Source organism: Temnothorax curvispinosus, unplaced genomic scaffold (assembly GCF_003070985.1).
Source record: "Temnothorax curvispinosus isolate PA1 unplaced genomic scaffold, ASM307098v1 QBEX01002773.1, whole genome shotgun sequence".
NCBI lineage: Eukaryota > Metazoa > Arthropoda > Insecta > Hymenoptera > Formicidae > Temnothorax > Temnothorax curvispinosus.
Genome location: NW_020212553.1, coordinates 18,138 through 38,031, shown reverse-complemented (window position 1 = coordinate 38,031; position 19,894 = coordinate 18,138). Strand labels below are relative to the sequence as shown.

The following is a 19,894-nucleotide window of genomic DNA, read 5'->3' as shown; positions in this document are numbered from 1 at the left end:
CCTTATTCCTTTATCTTATTCCTTATTTTTCTCATTGTGACTGAGCCCTTATGTTTACGCATTATGCGTTGTGCAGAAGTGTGTGCGCCCCGCTTAAGCCCTAGAGCATGCGCATGTGACCCCAAAGCCTAGTGCGTATACATACGTATGCGCTCCTGAATGCCCACAATGGGTGCGTTCAGCCGATACTCCGCTAGCCTAGCGCACGTAAGCAGCGAGCGCTTTGCTACCATTTGCTACGGAAAAATTTGGCTGGACAGAAGCGCTCGCTCGTTTCCTCTCCTTTTAATCCATTGGGTCAAAGGAGAGGAAACGAGCGGAAACGAGCGAAAACGAGCGACTGCTCACGATTGCTAGGCTAGCGGAGTATCGGCTGAACGCACCCATTGTGTGCAATCGTCACTATGTACATAACTGGAATGTTAAAATAAAATTTTCAATAACTTACAGCTCTTAACATTACCAATCAACCACTAAACGATTGGTAAAAAAAGAATTTAATCCCAACAGTCCCAACCCAATTATTCCCAACAGTCAAAGTGTAGGCGCTAAAGAAGGTTAAAAATTTGTTGACAATTAATTCTTTCTTTTTAAAACGCGAAACTACCAAAAGGTTTCAATGCGGTACCAAACATTGCCAATCAATCGCCAATCGATTAAAAAAAAAAAAAACTACCACAGTCAAAGTGGGGGGGCTAAGAGAAGATCAACAATTTGTTTTTTCGATTTTTTAACGAAACGCGCAACCACCAAAAGTTTTTAATGCGGTACCAAACATTGCCAATCAATCGCCAATCGATTAAAAAAAAAAAAAAAAAAACTACCACATCAAAGTGAGGGGGCTAAAAGAAGATCAAAAATTTGTTTTTGATTTTCTAGAAAAACGAGAAACTACCGAACGTTTTGAATACGGTACCAAATACTACCAATCAACCACCAAACGATTGGTAAAAAAAAATATATCAATAATCCACTTGAGGGGCTAACTTTGTTGAGGTGCGTGGAAAGGGGAAAGAGAATCTTATTCTACAATAATAGTGTATCCCACAGGAGCAATTGGGAAGATTTATTTGTATCTTTATTTTGTAGCCGGGAACCGGCTGTTGTTTTGTGACACGGGATTTTGAGGAATAAATTGTTATTGAATTTACTCGTTGCACAATGTTATTTTTTTTGTAGTAGATAAGGGAGGAACGGAAAAAGGGGTGATTTATATTACTTGCGAATATAAAGGTTAATACTGAATTTATTAATTCAATTTGTTGTTGGTACAGTCTCCACAAAATAGGGGTAAGGAATACAAGTTTCGCTTGATTATTAAAATTAAACTCACTTTTATCACGCTGGCTTTTACTGAAGGAGCGCTTCCTAATGCGTCAATCAACCCTCGAGAACGGAAGGGCTCAAACTCGTCAGTCAGCCGGAACAGTTTCGAGATGAAAAGTCCACTGACGTTAGTTTAAGAGACAAGAGTCGATACTTAATGATTCGACAATTAATTAATAAAGACAATGAGCATAATGCGTAATGAGCTTTGCTCCGACTGAGTACGTATTTTTTATAGTGGCCGATTTGAATGCTGGCTGAATTTGTCGTGTTCTGATTTGCTAATGAACGAATAGAGATGGTAATTATGGGAGGCTTCTATGGCTTCCATTGGTTAGAATTAATTCCTTCTAGAAGGTTCTAAGGACGCTTTGGAGGGAGTCAAAGGACGCACTTGAGTCATACTGCATTAGCTCTCGACTGATAAATATGTTATTTTTCTCGTGCTATCAGTAGGACGCTTCTTCACCGAGATCCTTTGATTCCTGCCGGCATTCTGGGTGGTACAGCCGAGGCGTGTTTTTAAATTATCGATTGCATTGTAGGTGACTGCGACGTCTTGGTGAATCATAGCATGGTAAGGGGCGGCTGCAACGTCTTGGTGAATCATAGCGAAGGTTAATATTAATACGAAAGTGTAAGGTTTACGACAGAGACAGTTATAATTGACCGATTCTGAAGAGTTTTGAAAAAGGGGACAAAATTTAATTTGCGTGACGTCACAGCTCGTAAAGGATCTCTATGAGGTTCTTCAGTGAAAGCTAGCATAGGGTCTGTTCGCGTTGCTTGCACTAAGAAAGCAATGTTATTATTCATATACTTATGTGATAAATTTACAAGTTTAAAAGTGTACAAAGTGTCGTATAATTTTTCAACTTACAACAATCGATGAACATGTACATACATACACTTATTTTTTTGTGAATATATAATTATCCTCAAATATTGGAACATAGTACATTTTTCCACACAAATAGCATATTTCGAGTAGAAAATATTATATTTATAATCTTATTGAAATAACCTACTTTTGCATTCATCCTGCCTGTTTGACGAAATTAATAAATCTTCTGTTCATGAAATAAATATTATTGTATTAAAAAATACAAGCAATATCAGATTCAATCTGTTTTATTCTTATAAGTTACACAATGAAAATTACATGTTTCTAAGATAAATATTATTTAATAAATATATTAAATATTATATACATATGTATATATACAATATATGTACCATAGGCAACAATATATATTAAAAAAGATGTAGCTGCGTAATAATAGGTTTATGGCTCACAATCAGTCAAGCTTCGTATTACTACGTCGCTCAATGTCCTTAATCTCTAGCATGTCTGTTTTCAGATGCAGTTTCATAATCTCCCTCCATATGTCCATCCTGTGCTGTTCATTATCGATACCGATCCGTCTCAAGCTATTCTCATTTATTCTTAACAATGTCTTTCCCGTAATGTCATGCTTAAAAGACACAAAAATTGTTACACTAAGTACGTATAATTCTTTTCGACAAAAAAAATCTTGCTGTACAATTAGCAACATAGAATTAACCCTCCATCTGTATATGTCTTTTCTGCATCCTCGGAGTGTATACGTGGTCTGTCACGTTTGACGTTATTTTTTCTTATCTTAAAGTATTAAAAAAAAATCACAAAACATCCGTCTATATTATAGTTGACGATTTTATAGTCATTTTGATTTGACATTTTCTGGCAGGCTTGCAAGTTTTACAATTACGAGCAGATATTATTTTGGCTCGGACGCCGTAGACTCATATACAGATTGAGAGTTAATATCGTGTGCAAATCCTTGTGATTGCAAGGAGCAACAGGATCAGAGGTGGAATTTGGAAGACATCCAACATAAGTAAGAGGCCACTTACGTGCAGAAAATTCTCGTAGTACAGCTGATAGTAGTCACTGCAGTGTCGTCTAAGCCACTTCTGCACGTCTAGCACGTTCCACAGGTATATCGGACGTGGCCGGGTTGTCTTACTCTGAAAAATGCAATGACAACTTACAGTATGTCAAAGAAACCAAGATTTCGTCTATGCACAATCTCATCGTTTTACTTTCGTCCTGACGGTGGAATTAACGACCTCCTCTACCATCGTGTTTCCGCTCTTTGACGGCGGAAAACCAAAATGCGTCGCGATAAAAAACGATGAACAGTGTCATAACAAACTAGACGTTGTAGAAATCATATGATGCGCAAATTGCTCCTGTCAAGCCGTCAAGGTGGAGAACGTGAATAAAATCAATAAAGATGAAAGAAGGCACACACGATGCGATTTTTCGATTGAGGACAAGCTATCGATAGGAAAATATCGATTCAATGCGTAAATGTATCGTAGTTTATCGATGTTTCCTAACATCGATATATCTCACTTGTCGTCATTTTATTTTGGCGGGCGGATGGAGAGAAATCTCCATGAAGTTAATAGAAGAAGGTTAACATCGTGTTATATTTGCAGATAAAATTTGATATTTTAACAGGGCGTTTTAATTGTGTGCGTTTGCCTATTCGTGGATACATTACATCAAATATTTGGAAAATCAACTTGCGAACATGGAGATTTCATGGACGAATACTGCTAGTGCGTTGCAAGATTTTGCAAACGTTCTTGTTTGTGGAAAATGGTAATTGTTAAAGGACCGTCTACAATAGCCGTAAGAGTATGCAGGCTGTGTTCCTTTAATTCACTGCTAGTACTGAAAATCTATAGTTACGTGACGAAAACTATATATTTTCAGCAATGCCAGTAAAAAAGGAACACGGGAGCAGTAAGACGTAAACAGTAACCTATTGAACCAACCACAGTCGATTATTCTTGAATTGTAAAATCCCACTAGTCAGTAGTTTACTGCTTACGTCTTACTGCATACTTTTACGGCTATTATAGACGGTCCTTAAGATTTTGTTGTTATATATCATTATTTTATACTTGTAAACTCATATATATACTGTACTTTTATGCTTATATGTATTATATGTTCATAACATAAAAATTCTTTTTATGTAGCGGGTCCAAACCAGTGTCTCCTGTAAGGCTCACAAATTGTGGCCATTTCTTTTGTCATGATTGTATTGAGTCTGCAACAAAATGTGTCAAATGCGATGTACCAGTGCAGCCAAAGGAAATAAAGCCTGATCATTTAATATCCAATCTTGTACAGAATTGCGATCTTATTGCAGAAATTATTCAGAAGAGGTTAGATTAGATGTTCATTTTTTGGATACAATTACAGAGTGTTCAAAAATTTGACATACAAACTTTTAGGGATAATAGAAGAGACCAAAACAAGTGTTTTTTTTTTGTTAAATAACCATGGGTCTGAAACATTGAGCGACTTGTGAACTTGTGCAGATAAAATAAGAGATTGGAGAAGGTATTATTTTTTTAGTATCATATTTTTTAGTCTCTGTATTGCCCCGATTAGCTTATTTATTGTCATAATAAAGTAATTCTCAATCACACCTATAATAACCTTTTCCAATCTCTTATTTTACCTGTGTAGATTCACAAGTCGCTCAATGTTAGTTTCAGATCCATTGTTATTTAACAAAAAAACATTAGTTTTGGTCTCTTTGATTACCCCTAGAAATTTGGACATCTTTTTGAATGTATATAAATAATATATGTATATTATAAGTAATAGAGTAATAAAAATAAATTGCCATTTTAGAGATGTATGGGACAATATTACAGACACATCCAATACGTCATTGGACAATACGATATCCACAGTACTTCATACACCAAGGAAGCAGGATTATATACGTAAGAAGAATATAAATAAAACAAATCCCAAAGGTGAAACACAATTACACACCGCATGCTTGAAGGTATAGACATCAAACAGTAATATATCCCTTATTTAGTTTAAAATGACTATTGTATTCTATCTAAATTAAATTACATGTCAAACATAAATTTAAAAATAACCATTTTTAAACGTTTCAAGAAATGATTATTTTGCAGGGAAATGCCGAACAAGTGAAACATCTCTTGTTGGCTGGTGCAAATCCTAATACAAAAGATCATGCTGGTTGGACACCACTGGTAAAGGAATTCTATCAATGTTTTTTACGGTTTCCTTTAAAAAATATATATTTTTGCACTATGGGTGCATTCCACTTCACACACCATGCGTGAAACGGAACGCACCCTATCTCATCAAGTTTGAATTGCTATTATTCTGTATAATCATTTTAGCAAGAAATGGTTAGTTTTGGATATACTGAAATATGTGAACTATTACTGAATTGTGGAGCATCACCTGATATATCAGGTTACAAGAATCGAAGACCACTACACGAAGCTATTAAATGTAACAGAATTGAAGAAGCCAAGTTGTTATTGCGTCACAATGCTGACAGAAACCAATATGATCAGCATGGCAAAAAACCTATGTACGTGTACACTTTATTGTAACGACAAAGAATATTTTAAAGACAGCTTTGTTACATAATCTTGATTTGACCATGCAGAGATTACTGTAAATCCGAAGAGATGCGAGAGCTTCTGATGGATTTACCAAACACCCCGTCTGAAAAGGTATCGGACCTCAATCAAATGCTAGATACATCTACTCGTACATGTGACAAATTTGTGATTCTCGCGTCAAATTTAAAACATGAAAATCAGAAATTGCTTGGTCTCGTGGCTGCGAGACATAAATTCAAAATTTTGACAACATATAGGTATAGTCTATTTTTTTGTATTTTTTTATTGTTTTTCTCTTTGAAGTTAATGTACAATAATATGATATAATCAACTTTTGTATTCTAGACCAACTGTTACACACGTTATAGTAGAGGTGAATGAGCAAAATATTACAAAATTAACACTTGATGTTCTGTTCACAATTATCTATGGAAGTTGGCTTCTCAATAGTGAATGTAAGATGAAATATTATTACATGTTTATGATGATTCTTTATGCTGTGAATGTCCAGTTGTTTGCTTAACAAATATATTAATAGTCTAATACAGTAAAATTGTTATATTTAAATAAAAATTTAAGCTATACAAAATTAATATGTATAGGAACAAATCAACATTAAATTGTGCGATTTATTTAAAGGGATTCAACTAGCAGCAGACATGGATGAAGTAGCTAATGTGGATCTCGAATTGTTCGAAGTTAACGGCGCACCCACTTACGGCATCCCAAAGAAAGCGAGACGAAACGCGGAATGTAAAAATCCACGCCTGTTCAACAATTGTTTTTTTTATTTTATTTTGCAAGCGAATATGATTTATTCTATCGGTGATGTGCGATTTACGAAAGACGATCTGGTGAGACTTGTGAAAGAAGGAGAAGGAACGGTGCTCACTAGAGAACCAGATCCGGAAGACTTGAAAGATATGTCGCAAGTGATACCTTTTCACGCTGCGAATGACTTATTTCATCCTTTGCACAAATGTACGCATTATATTATATATATGCCAGGTAAAGGTGAACCTCGTGTTAGGTACAAGATGCCGCATATTAAGAGTCTGCCGTTGATATGGTTAATTGAATGCATCGAAAAATTTACTCTTATCGATCCGGCTCACCTGGGGTTGTCTTAAATTATATATTATATTTTTTGTTCAATTATTACAATATATTCTATTTATTTTCAATGATAGAGTAATACGAAAATTCTACCTATTTTTATATTATAATGTGTGTGTATACATACACGCGCAGGCACACACACACACACACACATTATATATATATATATATATATATATTATAAATGTGTGTATATATACATATACAGAGTGCATCATAAATGTAGGCTGCTACTTCATGGGTGGATTCTACTCGTCTAAATAAGTAAAAAAGTTCATATAAATGTATGTCCAAAAATGTATTGTTACAGTCATGTTTAAAGAGACACGAAGGATGGGCACCATTTAGATTAGATGGATATCAGTGGTTTCCTGGTGTGTTTTTATGTTTTTGGGAATATCTAAAACAAATTGTTTACTCCCGGCCTGTTAACAACATTAATAATCTTTATCAGTGCATTGAAAACGGGTTCAATGAAATACGCAAAACGTCGGGAGAAAGGGTAAGAAGATTGTTAACAATGGAAGACTCAGAACTGAATTCCGCTGGTTTTGATGAAACTTGGCAGGATTACAGACAAAGTTTCCTCGAATGTAATAGTACCCCTATTTAGGTGCAGACGGTCAAGCGTTTCTGAGATATTTTATTAATAAATTTAGTGATGTCTTTAGAGTAAAGTTTATTAGGACACTTATAAGCAAGTATTTGTGGCGTATGGTAACTGCCTCATAATATTTGGAGGGGTAAAAACCATAGTGATGCAAGTCAAATTTTTAAAAATATTTTCTCGTGTGCATAGATGCAATTTATATATTGTACAGATTGCATCTATGCACACGAGAAAATATTTTTAAAAATTTGACTTGCACTACTATGGTTTTTACCCCTCCATTTGTAGACTTGAGTTTAAATCCCACAATTAATTTTTTTATATAATGTTTTATGACAAAAATAATTATTGTTGATATAAAAAATAAAAGAATTTTAATATAAAAATTTGTATTACGTATTACATAAATTATATATTATAATATATATATATATATATATATATATATATATATATATATATATATTATAGTTACTTTATAAAAGAACATATAAATAAAATAATTATGAGGCAGTTACCATATCCATTACACCACAAATACTCGTCTGTGAGTATCCTAACAAGCTCTGGTCTAAAGACACCACTAAAATATCTCGGAAACAATTGACCGTTTACACTCAAATAAGGGTACTATTACATTCAGGGGAACTTTCTCTGTAATCCTGCTAAGTTTCATCAAAATGGGCGGAGTTCAGTTCTGAGCCTTCCTTTATTAGCGATCTTCTCACCCTTTCACAAACACGCAATGTTTTACGGTCGTATTCCATTGAACCCGTTTTCAATACACTGACAAAGATTATTAATGTTGTCAACAGGCCAGGAGTAGACCATTTATTTTAGATGTCCCGAAAAACAAATAACTAGTAAATAATAAGTTTGATTATTGGCTGATCAGTTCAAATATATTGTACTATTTGATACGCGTATCAAGAGGTCGGTGTAAACTAGGCCACTGTAACAATGCATTTTTGGATATACATTTATATCTTATATGAACTTTTTTGCTCATTTTGATGAGTAGAATGTACCCCTGAAGTAGCGGTTTACACACATTTATGTTACACCTTGCATATACCTGTATATATACATATAAGATATAAATTATAATATGTATAATATATTAAATACATTATACATCAATATTTTTTTCAAATTTTTTGTTCTGTGCAATGAGATACTCTTGAAAAGAGCTTCACGTGATTTATGCAAATTGAAAAAGGGACAAACACGAATTTATACGTATGTAAAAAACAAATTCATTGACAAAATATGTTATATATCACAAATAAGCTAAATTTTGATACATGTGTTATTTTTAGTTAGATTTATATATCTATCCCTTCCAAAATGAGCTGTGAAGAATGCCTCTCTCTTTCAATAATTTTCATTATCTTTTTGTCAGTACGAGATAGTTTTAGTCGATTAATGCTTTAAGCATAGGCGTGAATCGACATGTAGTGCGATAAATTTTATGTCCGTTAATTTAACAGTCATTACGTCCAGACAGTTCTTATGGAATTCTATCAGGAATTTATGCTATAGTCGTGGGACGATGCCACCTTGTGTGCAAAGTGCGATTAATTCTGGAGGAAAATATCGTACGGTATCTTGTACATTTACGGGTGAAGTACCGCTAGTCGCACACGGGCACACACGCATACGCGTCGTACACATACCCGTGCATGCGCAGCGTGTATACGTATTACAAGCGCACACGGTGCACGTGTATGGAAAGGAAAGAGGGAAACGACGGAAGAGCGGCTAGAAAGGAGAACAGGACGGAGAGGGAAAGAGGAAGAAGAGTGTAAAACTGGAGGAAAATAGAAAAAAGAGTGAGATCCGGCCGCGCGGAGGAGAGCGTGAGGATCAAGAGGAGAAGACGAGCATGGACCGAGACTATGCCGAGTACGTAGCGCATCCAAGAGAGATACCTAGATAATCAGTTATCGAGGAAGAAACGAAGAATGCATACCGAAGAAAGCAGGGACGGATTGCCCGATTAGATATCCATCTTAAACTCTTCTGACTCGAGTCGTGAATAAAATTATTTATTACAGGAATGGAAATTTTAAAAAAGACGTCTTATATATCGCGAATAATGCAGGCGCAATCGGTATTGCTTTCAAAATGACATTTCTTAATATGTATTTCACAAGTACACTTTAGAATTTTGGTAAATAGTGTACTAATTGATTAGATTAATTAAGATATTGATTAAATTTTTTTCTTCGTAGGCGTTACTTATTCCGTGCGATAATCTAAATTGCTGATTTCACCCGTGTTTTGTAGGAACAAAAAAAGCAACAGAAGTAGCTAGCACCGCCCCTGTCAACAACCCTATCCCCTCCGGATAGCGTTCGCAAAGCCGGTCGACCGTCATCTCGTCTTGTTTCCTTCTTTCTTTTTCTTCCTCTTTGTTTCTCTCACCTTCTCGGAGTTCTCGGGCCGCCACCGCATGGAGGTGGGGATCCGCACACCCTGACCCACAAGTAGGCCCTGATCTCTACCCAGTTGGTGCTCGTCAAACGAGCCGAGGCAGGCGATGTGGGTTCGTACAACGCAACATTGTGAACGTCGTTGAACTCTCCCGACGGTGAAGAGAGGCAGTTTGACACGCACGTGATCGAGACCACGCGAATAAGACAGTGCACCTCTTGGAGACAATTTCCTTCTTTCTTTCTCTCTTTTTTTCTCTTTCTTTTTTCATTGTTTCTCCCGATCGAAGAAACAAACGGAGACGGCTAGAGGGAGGCTGAAGATGATATTGAGAGCTGCCCCCGGGGGCATCGTCCTTTTGCTCGCGCTCATCGGGTTAGTTGGCGCGCAGGATGATGATTCCTTGGCTAGTACTTTCCTGTCAGGTAAGAATCGCGATTCGCAACTGACTGAGACATTGCGTGGGAGGCATGATACTGTGACATTCTCAGTCAAAGTTTGTAGAGGAAGACATTTGTCAGAGAACGATAAAGTTCATGATTTGGCTCGGTTTTCTATCGATCCATGTCGTTGAAAAACTTGTTTGATGTATTACTGAAGAGATTTAATAAAGCCAATACTCGTAGAAAAGAATACTATAATATAATAATCAAAAGGATAGTATTGGCAACGCGAAATTGATGAAGAGATGAGATGGGAGCTTCTTGAAACTTCCATCAGAAAAGTTTTACCGCGTACAAGTTTATGATTTTTTACAACTTATAATCATATACCGTGAATGACTGAAAGATGGGAGATGGGAACAAAATTGACGTTCAGCTTATGAAAGCTTACGACTGTTACGTTTAATAAAATGCACCGTCCCCAAAAAGAAATGTGATAATCATACAGATATTTTATTATTCGCTTATATATACATCCGTAAGTATCTTTTCATTGTTACACTTATGTAAAATTCTCTTATAGCATTCCTAAAAAAGTTATTGTCATAAATTTACATGAAAAAGAAATAATTATGAACTTTAATTGTGTCAGTTATTTATTATTAAACGATCAACATATGATGCAAGTTTCTGGAACGGCCTAAATATATATATTCGGTATTATTTGATATACAATACTTGTGCAATATACGAACGTGCAAGTAATACCGTATCGTTAGTTAATTGAGATGGATGTTTAGGTCAGAACTGTGTCTGTATTGAACTGATTTTGTCTCTTTCCTGACGGCTCGTGATGAGCGGCGTGATTTTTGCGTACATATGCGACGCACGTAATATACGGCCGACAAAAAGTTACCCGGTAGCGGCTTCGAGAAATAGAAATTCGCGTGCGCCGACTGTATGCGGCGCACGCTTTTATAGGTAGAATCTGGAAGGATGCGACTGTTCTACTTTTAGAAGTTGCGTATAGCGCTATGCGGATGATGGTCGATTCACTGGCGGTAACAAGTAACAAGGCCGCTTGTGAGCTTAAAAACTAGGAAGCGATGCACTCGTCTTCGTTCCACGTTCTAGGCTGACATTATCTTTTTACTCGATTTGTTTATTGTTCGCAGAGGCGGACTTCCGGTCAGCCTGATTTTTTGCTACCGTTATTATTACAATAAGCAAAATTAGTCATTGCCTTCTTCACTTCGGACAGGAAGGCGATACATTGTAATGTTTTCTAGGGTACTATACTGTATCGAAAGTCCTGATTCTCATAAACGCAATGTATTGCTTTGATATATAAGTGAAGCACGACCGTTATGATATACCATTATACAGTCAGTTAGAGAGAAAAACGCTATTTATGGTCCGGACTGGATCTTTTGATAGCCTATAATAATAATATTATGTGAATTTTATATACTTTTTCCAAACTCAGTAAACTGCGCGCCGATTTTTTAGCGGCGTTTAAAACAGCTCCTGGTTGGAACAGTAAATCCACATACTTAAATCGATAATCGATTTAAATTGATGCTAATAAGCATCTTGTGATTTGATAATGATGTTTTAAAGATCGACAAAAACTCGGCGCGCAGTTTACTTTAAAAAAAGTATATGAAATTCACACAATATTATTATTAGGCTACAAAAAAAAATATAAAATCCAGTCCAGACTGTAAATGGCATTTTTCTCTCTAATTGATTGTATCGCTTTGAGTTTATCAAAATATCGAATAATTTTACGTCTCATTGGAGGATTCTTAAGGCTCCTGGATGGTCAGCCGAGAACTCTGCGTTGACGGTGGCGCCGCCACTCTCTCCTCTCACTCTCTCCAATGGAGAATTCTGTCTTGTGACATGTTGACAACCTATTTTGTCGTCCTTGCTATTTCTTTATTACTCGCTCTGTGCTTGTGCTCTAACGTTTAACGTATTCGTGAAAATCGTAAAATTGACCGAAAAGTAAGATTTGCATGCGGAAGTAACGTTTTCACCTCCTTTCGATAGTCGTTAAACGGCTGTTTTTCCCGTATGTTTAGGCTTTGTTTTATGGCTGTTTGTTTATTGTCGAGGGAAAAGGGTAGTTTTCGGTCAATTTCGGAAGTGTTCTGAAACGATCTATAGTGATGTTTTATTGAAATGTCTCTTTATTTGAAAATGGTACGGACGACAAAATTGGGTGTTTTCCTCGCCTCAATAGTGAGAATTCAATATGGCCGCGGTGACCATCCAGGAGCCTTAAGGGCCACTAAATTTTATTATTTATTCTTCAAGTATTAATTACGAAGGCACGAAATTATGATCAAATATTTATCGTTAAAAGCATGATATAAGAACTTTTTGAATCGAGCAGAATTAATTGAATCATGTGAAAGATCGAATCACACCATCGTGCAATCGGCCACCTTAAAGTAATGGAAAATCAATGTCTTAAAAGTGTACGGATTTCCTGTGTGAGATACGGCGAGCAAAAGATTTATCGAAAATTGCAGAAACCGATCCTAATTAAGCTCGCGCGTGACGTTGAAAATACAACGTAATTTTACGTAATTTTACGGATCAGTAATGACGGAATCTTGACTTAATAGTACACCAGTATTTCCAAATTCGTAAAAAATCAGTCACAACCTACATATACCTACATTTTATTTGCATATATTTTTAATAAAATTTTTGCACGAAATAAATTATATATTTTTATGAAGTAATAATGACAAATTATAACATGGATATAAATAATAAATTTATTCAGAGGCAAGTTTTTTTTCGTAAAAGCCTACATGCCGCATGTGTACTTCTTTTTAATTTTCTTTGCATATTTCTTTATTTTAGACTTTTTCAGATTATTTTAATTAACAGTCAGTACATACATATTATACCAACTGGTCATAAAACATTAGATATTTTTTAGATATAAATATTATTCAATTCTGATATTATCCACTTTCAATAAAAAACGCAATTAAATATTGAGGGTTTCAAAAATTGGATGAGTTTTTGCGAAGTTTAGAAATACTGTACCTTATTCTATATACTATATATATATATATATTTTTTATGTTTTATATACGTTTCGCAGGTATGTTTCTTGATTTTTAGTTTGAGACTCAATTATATAACATTGAATGAGTCTCTCTTAAAAATAATAGTATCTTTTTTTATTCAAGACCTGCGGACAATCAGAATTCTGTTTCTTTATAACTGTTGTTTTGAAAACGAAAACGTAAAAAATTGTTTAGGTACATAAAAACATATAAATGTATATAATATTGTACATAATATATAATTATTGTAAATATAATTATTATAAATATATATAATTATTGTACATAATATGTCCATATATGTTTTCTTTCTTTTGTATAATCTCTGTCCGCATATATAAGAAAAATAATAAGAAGAATAAACAAAAAATAACTAGGAAAATAACTTTTGCATTGTTTTTTTTACAAAAAGTTTACAAAATTTTTTACAAAAATTGTGATTAGATTATACAATATTCTGTATATAATTACATATAATCATATTTTACATGCAATTATTACATTTAGATATGATTAAATATGAGCATTTTTTTTTTATTTCTTTATACTTTAATCTTTATATAGAAAAACGATGCAAAAATTATTCTTTTAATTTTTTATTATTTTTCCTTATGTATACGAAAAAAGAATTATACAAGAGGAAAAATCTATATTAATATATTGTAGGTATATATTTATAATATATAATATGTCGATTTTTATATAAAAATATATGTAATATATTGTATATATTTTTTATATGTATGAAAAGTGTTTTACCAGGATACCAGTACCTTTTTATTCTGTTTTTTTTTATTTTTTTTATTTCTGCAGAAATTCTCAAAAGTTATTAATTATAGTCAATAGGATAAACGTGTAAACTAAAACGAATGTTTCTTAGTGTCTCATTGATATAATAAAAGTGTCTTCTAAGACTGTAGCTCATGGAATCGGTATTTGCGTTCACGGACTTTACTGCGTAATCATTCAACGAATCCGAAATCAAATTGCAGCGTTAGACGAAACACGTGCGACGCCGAAGACAGCTATATACGCGGCTTGAGTCGAGCAGCTCATTAACTACCGTTATGTTTGTTTGGTCCGTTATGCCTGCCAAAGTGAAACCAGCTGGGGGAGTCGAGTATAATATCATCGTGCGAATTTCTTGGCGGGACCCGGCGGCGGCGTGACGAATTGCGGTACTTCGCTTAAACTTTCATCCATAATCGGCGCCATCGTTAACACACGGCACCGCGGCGGTGCGAAACACCCGCACGATTGACTCCTCCCTGTGCGCTCGTTGAATTGGATGCGATTGATTTCGAAAGTTGCAAGCGCATAAAATAATATATATATATATATATATATATATATATATATATGTATGTATATATATACTTAGCGTATATAAAATAGCGGTCAATATTATATAAATGTAGGAGAATTAAATAAATGCCTTGGTGAAAATTTATCTTAGAATTCTTTACATAATTGTTTAGAATTTCTATATGCCTAAACTTCAGAATTTTTCAGTCCTATAATAATTTTAATATTATGTTTTAGAAAATTTTGTAAAATTTTTTATACATATTGCAACGCTTCTTTATATTCGTGCATTCTAAGAGACATTTTCCCTAACTAATAATTAACTATTAATATAATGTCTCGGTTTTCTTCGCTATATTAAAGACTCATGTGGATAAGAACAATTGTATACGTTAAAAAAATGTCTGATCTTAAAAATGTATAGAAAGACTAATATAATTCTTATTTCCATCATGAAATGATGGGTAATCATGAGTATTATTAGAGGATCGCGAGTCTCTTTTTTTTAGATATAAAATCATTAAATTTTTCTTCTAATTTTATGGAAATTTGGAATTGACTTTACATTATATTGTTTCAAATTTCTCACCTTTCTAAAAATTACCAACTATTTTTTTTACATAATATCGATCTCATGGAATATATAATAGAAAAATAGAATATAATCTGATGTAAACTCTCCGGTTCCGCCGGAGAGGTCTTCGATAATAGCGAAGTGGTACCCAGGTCATTAGCTTGCTTCCCACGTCTGTTAAGATCAAGCTCGGTCATCCTTGACCACTTTCGTAAAGGTGGTCTCGCCGATAAAATTATGTATGCAGGAATTCCTGCTGTTCGCTGACGATGCCCCTACTGCGTCACCCTAAGCGATATACAGTTACAATTAATGATGACAGCGGCAGCGGTGACAGTTGTAATTTTGTAAGAGGCTTTCCTCTAATCTCGCCGCCGCGAGATTGTGAGGTAACACCTCCGCGGTCGACGCACCGGGCCTTGTCCCAACCCGCGTTTCTCGGCATACTCGAATCGATTAAATTTCCCTTCTTTCTTTCCTCAGGATCGAGGTCTAACTGATTCAGAATTTGGGACCGTTATAATTCTGATCACCGCCAACACTTGTAATACCTTCATAGCTCTTATAACGAATCTCTTTATAATACAATACTTCTATTTCTTCTTTTTTTTATAATTAATAAAGTAATGCAACTTTGAGAAATTTATATATTATACATATATTTGTACATAGAGAAAATATATGATATTGTATTAAATTTAAATTACGCCAATTTTAATTTGTCATGATAGATCGAGATATATATAGGAATGATTTATGTACGCAGGCTTCTTAAATTCTTTAACGAGCACGGCGAAGATTGCTGACTGTCCGGGAGTATGCGTGCACGCGTGGGCGTCGATAATGTGCGACGATGTCCTCGAGGACGTGCAATGTCCTGCGGCGAGTATGCGATGCTGCCTGCAGGATCCGATAAATAGTACCTCGTCCGAAAACGCGATCGACGACGAGGAGCCCACTTCGACCACGTCCACGACGGTCGTCAAGACCACGACGATTTCTACGACGCCCCCGACAACTACAACGATGCTCAGCACGTCGACTTCCGTCTCTTCGGCAAAAACTACACCGGTACGTTCAGCAGATTTGGTATTAGAGAAAATAAGTTGGGCTGAAAACTACTCTAGAAAGTTATTGCTAGAAAACAAGATATACATATATATATATATATATGTATATATATATATATATATATATATATATATATATATATATATATATATATACACATATGTACACTGCTAAAAAAAATTAAGAAATTACTTTTTCTCAGTAAATTTTTGCACATTTTTAAACTGTAATTACTCAGCGAATAATTAACATAAAAAAAGTATACTCAAAGGCGTGGTCATCTTTGTATAACGACGTATATGAGATATCCAAAAGCAGTATTCCATCGCCTAACGAAAAAATTGGTGAACATAATCATTGATACCATCTTAAAGTAGTACAGACTTTACTCTTTCAAATAAAAAAAAAACTTTGTCCTACACCGATTATTTAGCGAGATATCACAATTTAAAGTAACCCCTGTTTTTTTTATGATTTCAGCACGGTACCGCCGGCATTTGCGTAACCTGATGTGCACCATATGGGGAGATTGCTCGGTCGGATTTTGCAAATCATGAATGTATGTGTATGTGTATGGAGTGTACATATGTATGTGTGTACATGTAGAGGTTTTTTTTTAGTAAGAAGTGTTGTCATCTCTTCGTCGTATTACCCTGCGCAATCTTGATCTCATGTTGATACATTTTTTTACATCAGATTAAGAAATTTTATTCCAAATTTGACGCAGTGCCTCTTCAATCACACATACATATGTACACTCCATACACATACACATTCACATACACATACATTTATGATTTGCAAAATCCGACTGAGCAATCTCCCCGTGCTGCACATCAGGTTACGCAAATGCCGGCGGTACTGTGCTAAAATCATAAAAAAACAGGGGTTATTTTAAATTGCGATATCTCGCTAAATAATCGGCGTAGACAAAGTTTTTTTTTTTTCATTTAAAAGAGCAAAGTCTATACTTTAAGATGCATGATATCAATGATTATGTTTGCCAATTTTTTTGTTAGGCGGTGAAAAACTACAAATTTCATAAGATCTTGGGTATCTTAAATACGTCCTTTTACAAAGCTAACCACGCCTTTGAGTATTAACCTGAGTGAAAATTGAACAAAAGCACCTTATAGTAGAGAGTTTGCCATGTAAAACCTTTTTTTAAAACTTTTTTTATTATGTTATATATTCGCTGAGTAATTACAGTTTAAAAATGGGCAAAAAGTCATTGAGAAAAAGTAATCCCCTAATTTTTTTGAGCAGTGTATATATCTTATTATATATGTTGTATATTATATAGGTGCGCGCGCATATACGTACACGCACACACGCACACGCACACGTACACGTACACTCACACACACTCTTGCACGCGCGCGCACACACACACACACACACACACACACTTGCAAAAAAAACAGGCCACTTAAAATCAGCACTAAAAAGCGCCAAATTTAAAGTATTGTAAAAAATATTGTGAAAAATGATCGCAGAGTTTTGTTTAAAAAAGCGTTTTAAAGCTTGAAACCTTTTGATGCTTTAAGGCTCGTTTCTTTGCGAAGATTTTTACTACAAACGGTACTAATTTAAAGTTGCAAAGTTGAAGAATAAACTCCAACTTTTATAGCGTGCACGTGGAGAATAAAATTTATTCTTTAAATTTCATCGATTGTATCGAAAACTATAACATTTTCTTTTTAAAATACTTTTTTAATTATTACGCTACCATTTTTTTCATCGAGTTATGACAATTTAAAGTGCGTAGTGCATTTTCAGGTTTTTTTCTCTAAAAATCTGTATTCTTCCGTCAATATCCGTATATCTTCTGATTTGTTATAAAAATTGTTCCGTTGACAAAATGGTGCAAGTGACAAATTGAAATGTTCATACAGGAATGACGAACCGCGGGGTACTTATCTCCGCTGTGATACACACACACATACACACCACACACATACAGACACATGCACGAGGCGTAAATGTGACCGTCTACCTCCACATGGAGGCATCTTGGGTCGACTATAATTTGTAGAGACAATGAGACAATGATGGTTGTCATTTTAAATGATGTACATACATGTGAGAGCTTTTCAAACATATAATACTTTAACTTTGATCGATTTTGAGAAAAAATTAAAATTATATCTTCTTTTGCGGAAAGGTTACACAGTCGGACTTACACTTCGTGTGTGTATGTGCGCGCGCGCGCGTGTGTGTGTGTATGTGTGTCACAGCGGAGATAAGTATCCCGCGGTTTGTCGTTCCCGTATGAACACCGCAATTTGTCATTTGCATTGTTTTGTCAACGGAGCAGTTTTCATAACAAATCAAAAGATACGGATATCGGCGGCAGGATACATTTTTAGAGAAAAGACCTGAAAATGCACTGCTCATTTTAAATTGTCATCATAACTCAGTGAAAAAAAAAAATGGTAGCGTAATGATTAAAAAAGCATTTTAAAGAGAAAATGTTGAATTTTACAATACAATTGATAAAATTTAAAGAATAAATTTCGTTCTCCACGCTATGAAAGTTGAAGTCTATTCTTCAATTTTGGAAGGTCCACTTTAAATTAGTGCCGTTTGTAGTAAAATTTTCGCAGAGAAACGAACCTTGAAGCATTCAAAAACTGAGGATTTAAGCTTTTTTAGGCATTACTCTGCGATCATTTTTCACAAAGATATTGCAACTTTGAATTTAGTGCTTTTTAGCACTGATTTCAAGTGGCCCGTTTTTTTGCGGGTGAGTGTATTTAGATAATAATTATAGTACTGTTAGTACTTACAAGTACTTACAAGTTACAATTAAGTAACACTTCCCAAGTGATATACCTACGCCGATTTTTTTTTTTGGGTGTGATTCAGGAACTCAAAAGATGATAATTTATGTCAAAAAAATTAGCTTAATATTGTTTAGATGACTTATATATACAAGATGTTCTCTTTTTAATGATACAGGTATGATCAAATATCTCTCAAACAACACATTTGCGAAAAAAGTTTTTAAACAAAAGTTGCTTGGTTTCAATCACGTTTAAGATGATGACATTTGCTTGACCTAGAAAGCCCCTCTGAACATCACGATAAGATTGCCTCCAACTTTTTCGATAAAATTATAAGATTTTATAATAGGAACTGATTTGTTTCATTATCCTGCGATAAAAAGTATATATTTATATATATTTTTGCGAGATATTTGATCACACCTTCCTATATCATTAAAAAGAGCTAGCATCTTGTATAAGTCATTTATACAATATTGAGCTAATTTTTTTGGTATAACTTATCATCTTTTGGATTCTTGAATCACACCCCAAAAGATGAAAAATCGGCGTGTATTACTTGGAAAGTGTTATTTGTTAGGTTAGGTTAGGTTAGAGGAAAACTTACCCTTATGATGAATAACTTTATATAATCATAAAACAGCCCATTGCATATATTAGTATATTATTTAATATATCTACATATTCAAATATATCATTAGACTCGTGAAAATGTCAATAAATTAATTAAA

General features: G+C 34.5%; 3 protein-coding genes across 3 annotated transcripts in view; 2 read left to right on the top strand and 1 right to left on the bottom strand.

The window, feature by feature from the left end:
* Positions 1 to 2,441: 2,441 nt before the first annotated feature.
* LOC112451909 (protein aveugle) lies at positions 2,442 to 3,580 on the bottom strand. Its single transcript, XM_025011817.1, has 3 exons — positions 3,412 to 3,580; positions 3,223 to 3,336; positions 2,442 to 2,801 (listed from the first exon to the last, which is right to left on the bottom strand). The coding sequence occupies exons 1-3, from the start codon at positions 3,448 to 3,450 to the stop codon at positions 2,625 to 2,627; spliced, it is 330 nt and encodes a 109-aa protein (XP_024867585.1). The 5' UTR covers positions 3,451 to 3,580; the 3' UTR covers positions 2,442 to 2,624.
* Positions 3,581 to 3,719: 139 nt separating this feature from the next.
* Positions 3,720 to 6,974, top strand: LOC112451908 (BRCA1-associated RING domain protein 1-like). The gene is made up of 8 exons (XM_025011816.1): positions 3,720 to 3,979; positions 4,363 to 4,551; positions 5,027 to 5,186; positions 5,323 to 5,403; positions 5,557 to 5,753; positions 5,832 to 6,044; positions 6,133 to 6,242; positions 6,427 to 6,974. Exons 1-8 carry the CDS (start codon positions 3,909 to 3,911, stop codon positions 6,915 to 6,917), a joined length of 1,512 nt encoding a protein of 503 aa, XP_024867584.1. The 5' UTR covers positions 3,720 to 3,908; the 3' UTR covers positions 6,918 to 6,974.
* A 1,471-nt stretch (positions 6,975 to 8,445) lies between these two features.
* Positions 8,446 to 19,894, top strand: part of LOC112451910 (protein masquerade-like) — a 25,282-nt gene continuing 13,833 nt past the window's right edge. The window contains exons 1-2 of the mRNA XM_025011818.1: positions 8,446 to 10,377; positions 16,073 to 16,377. Coding sequence (XP_024867586.1) covers positions 10,275 to 10,377; positions 16,073 to 16,377 — 408 coding nt within the window. The 5' untranslated portion in view covers positions 8,446 to 10,274. The remainder of the gene's footprint in view (positions 10,378 to 16,072; positions 16,378 to 19,894) is intronic.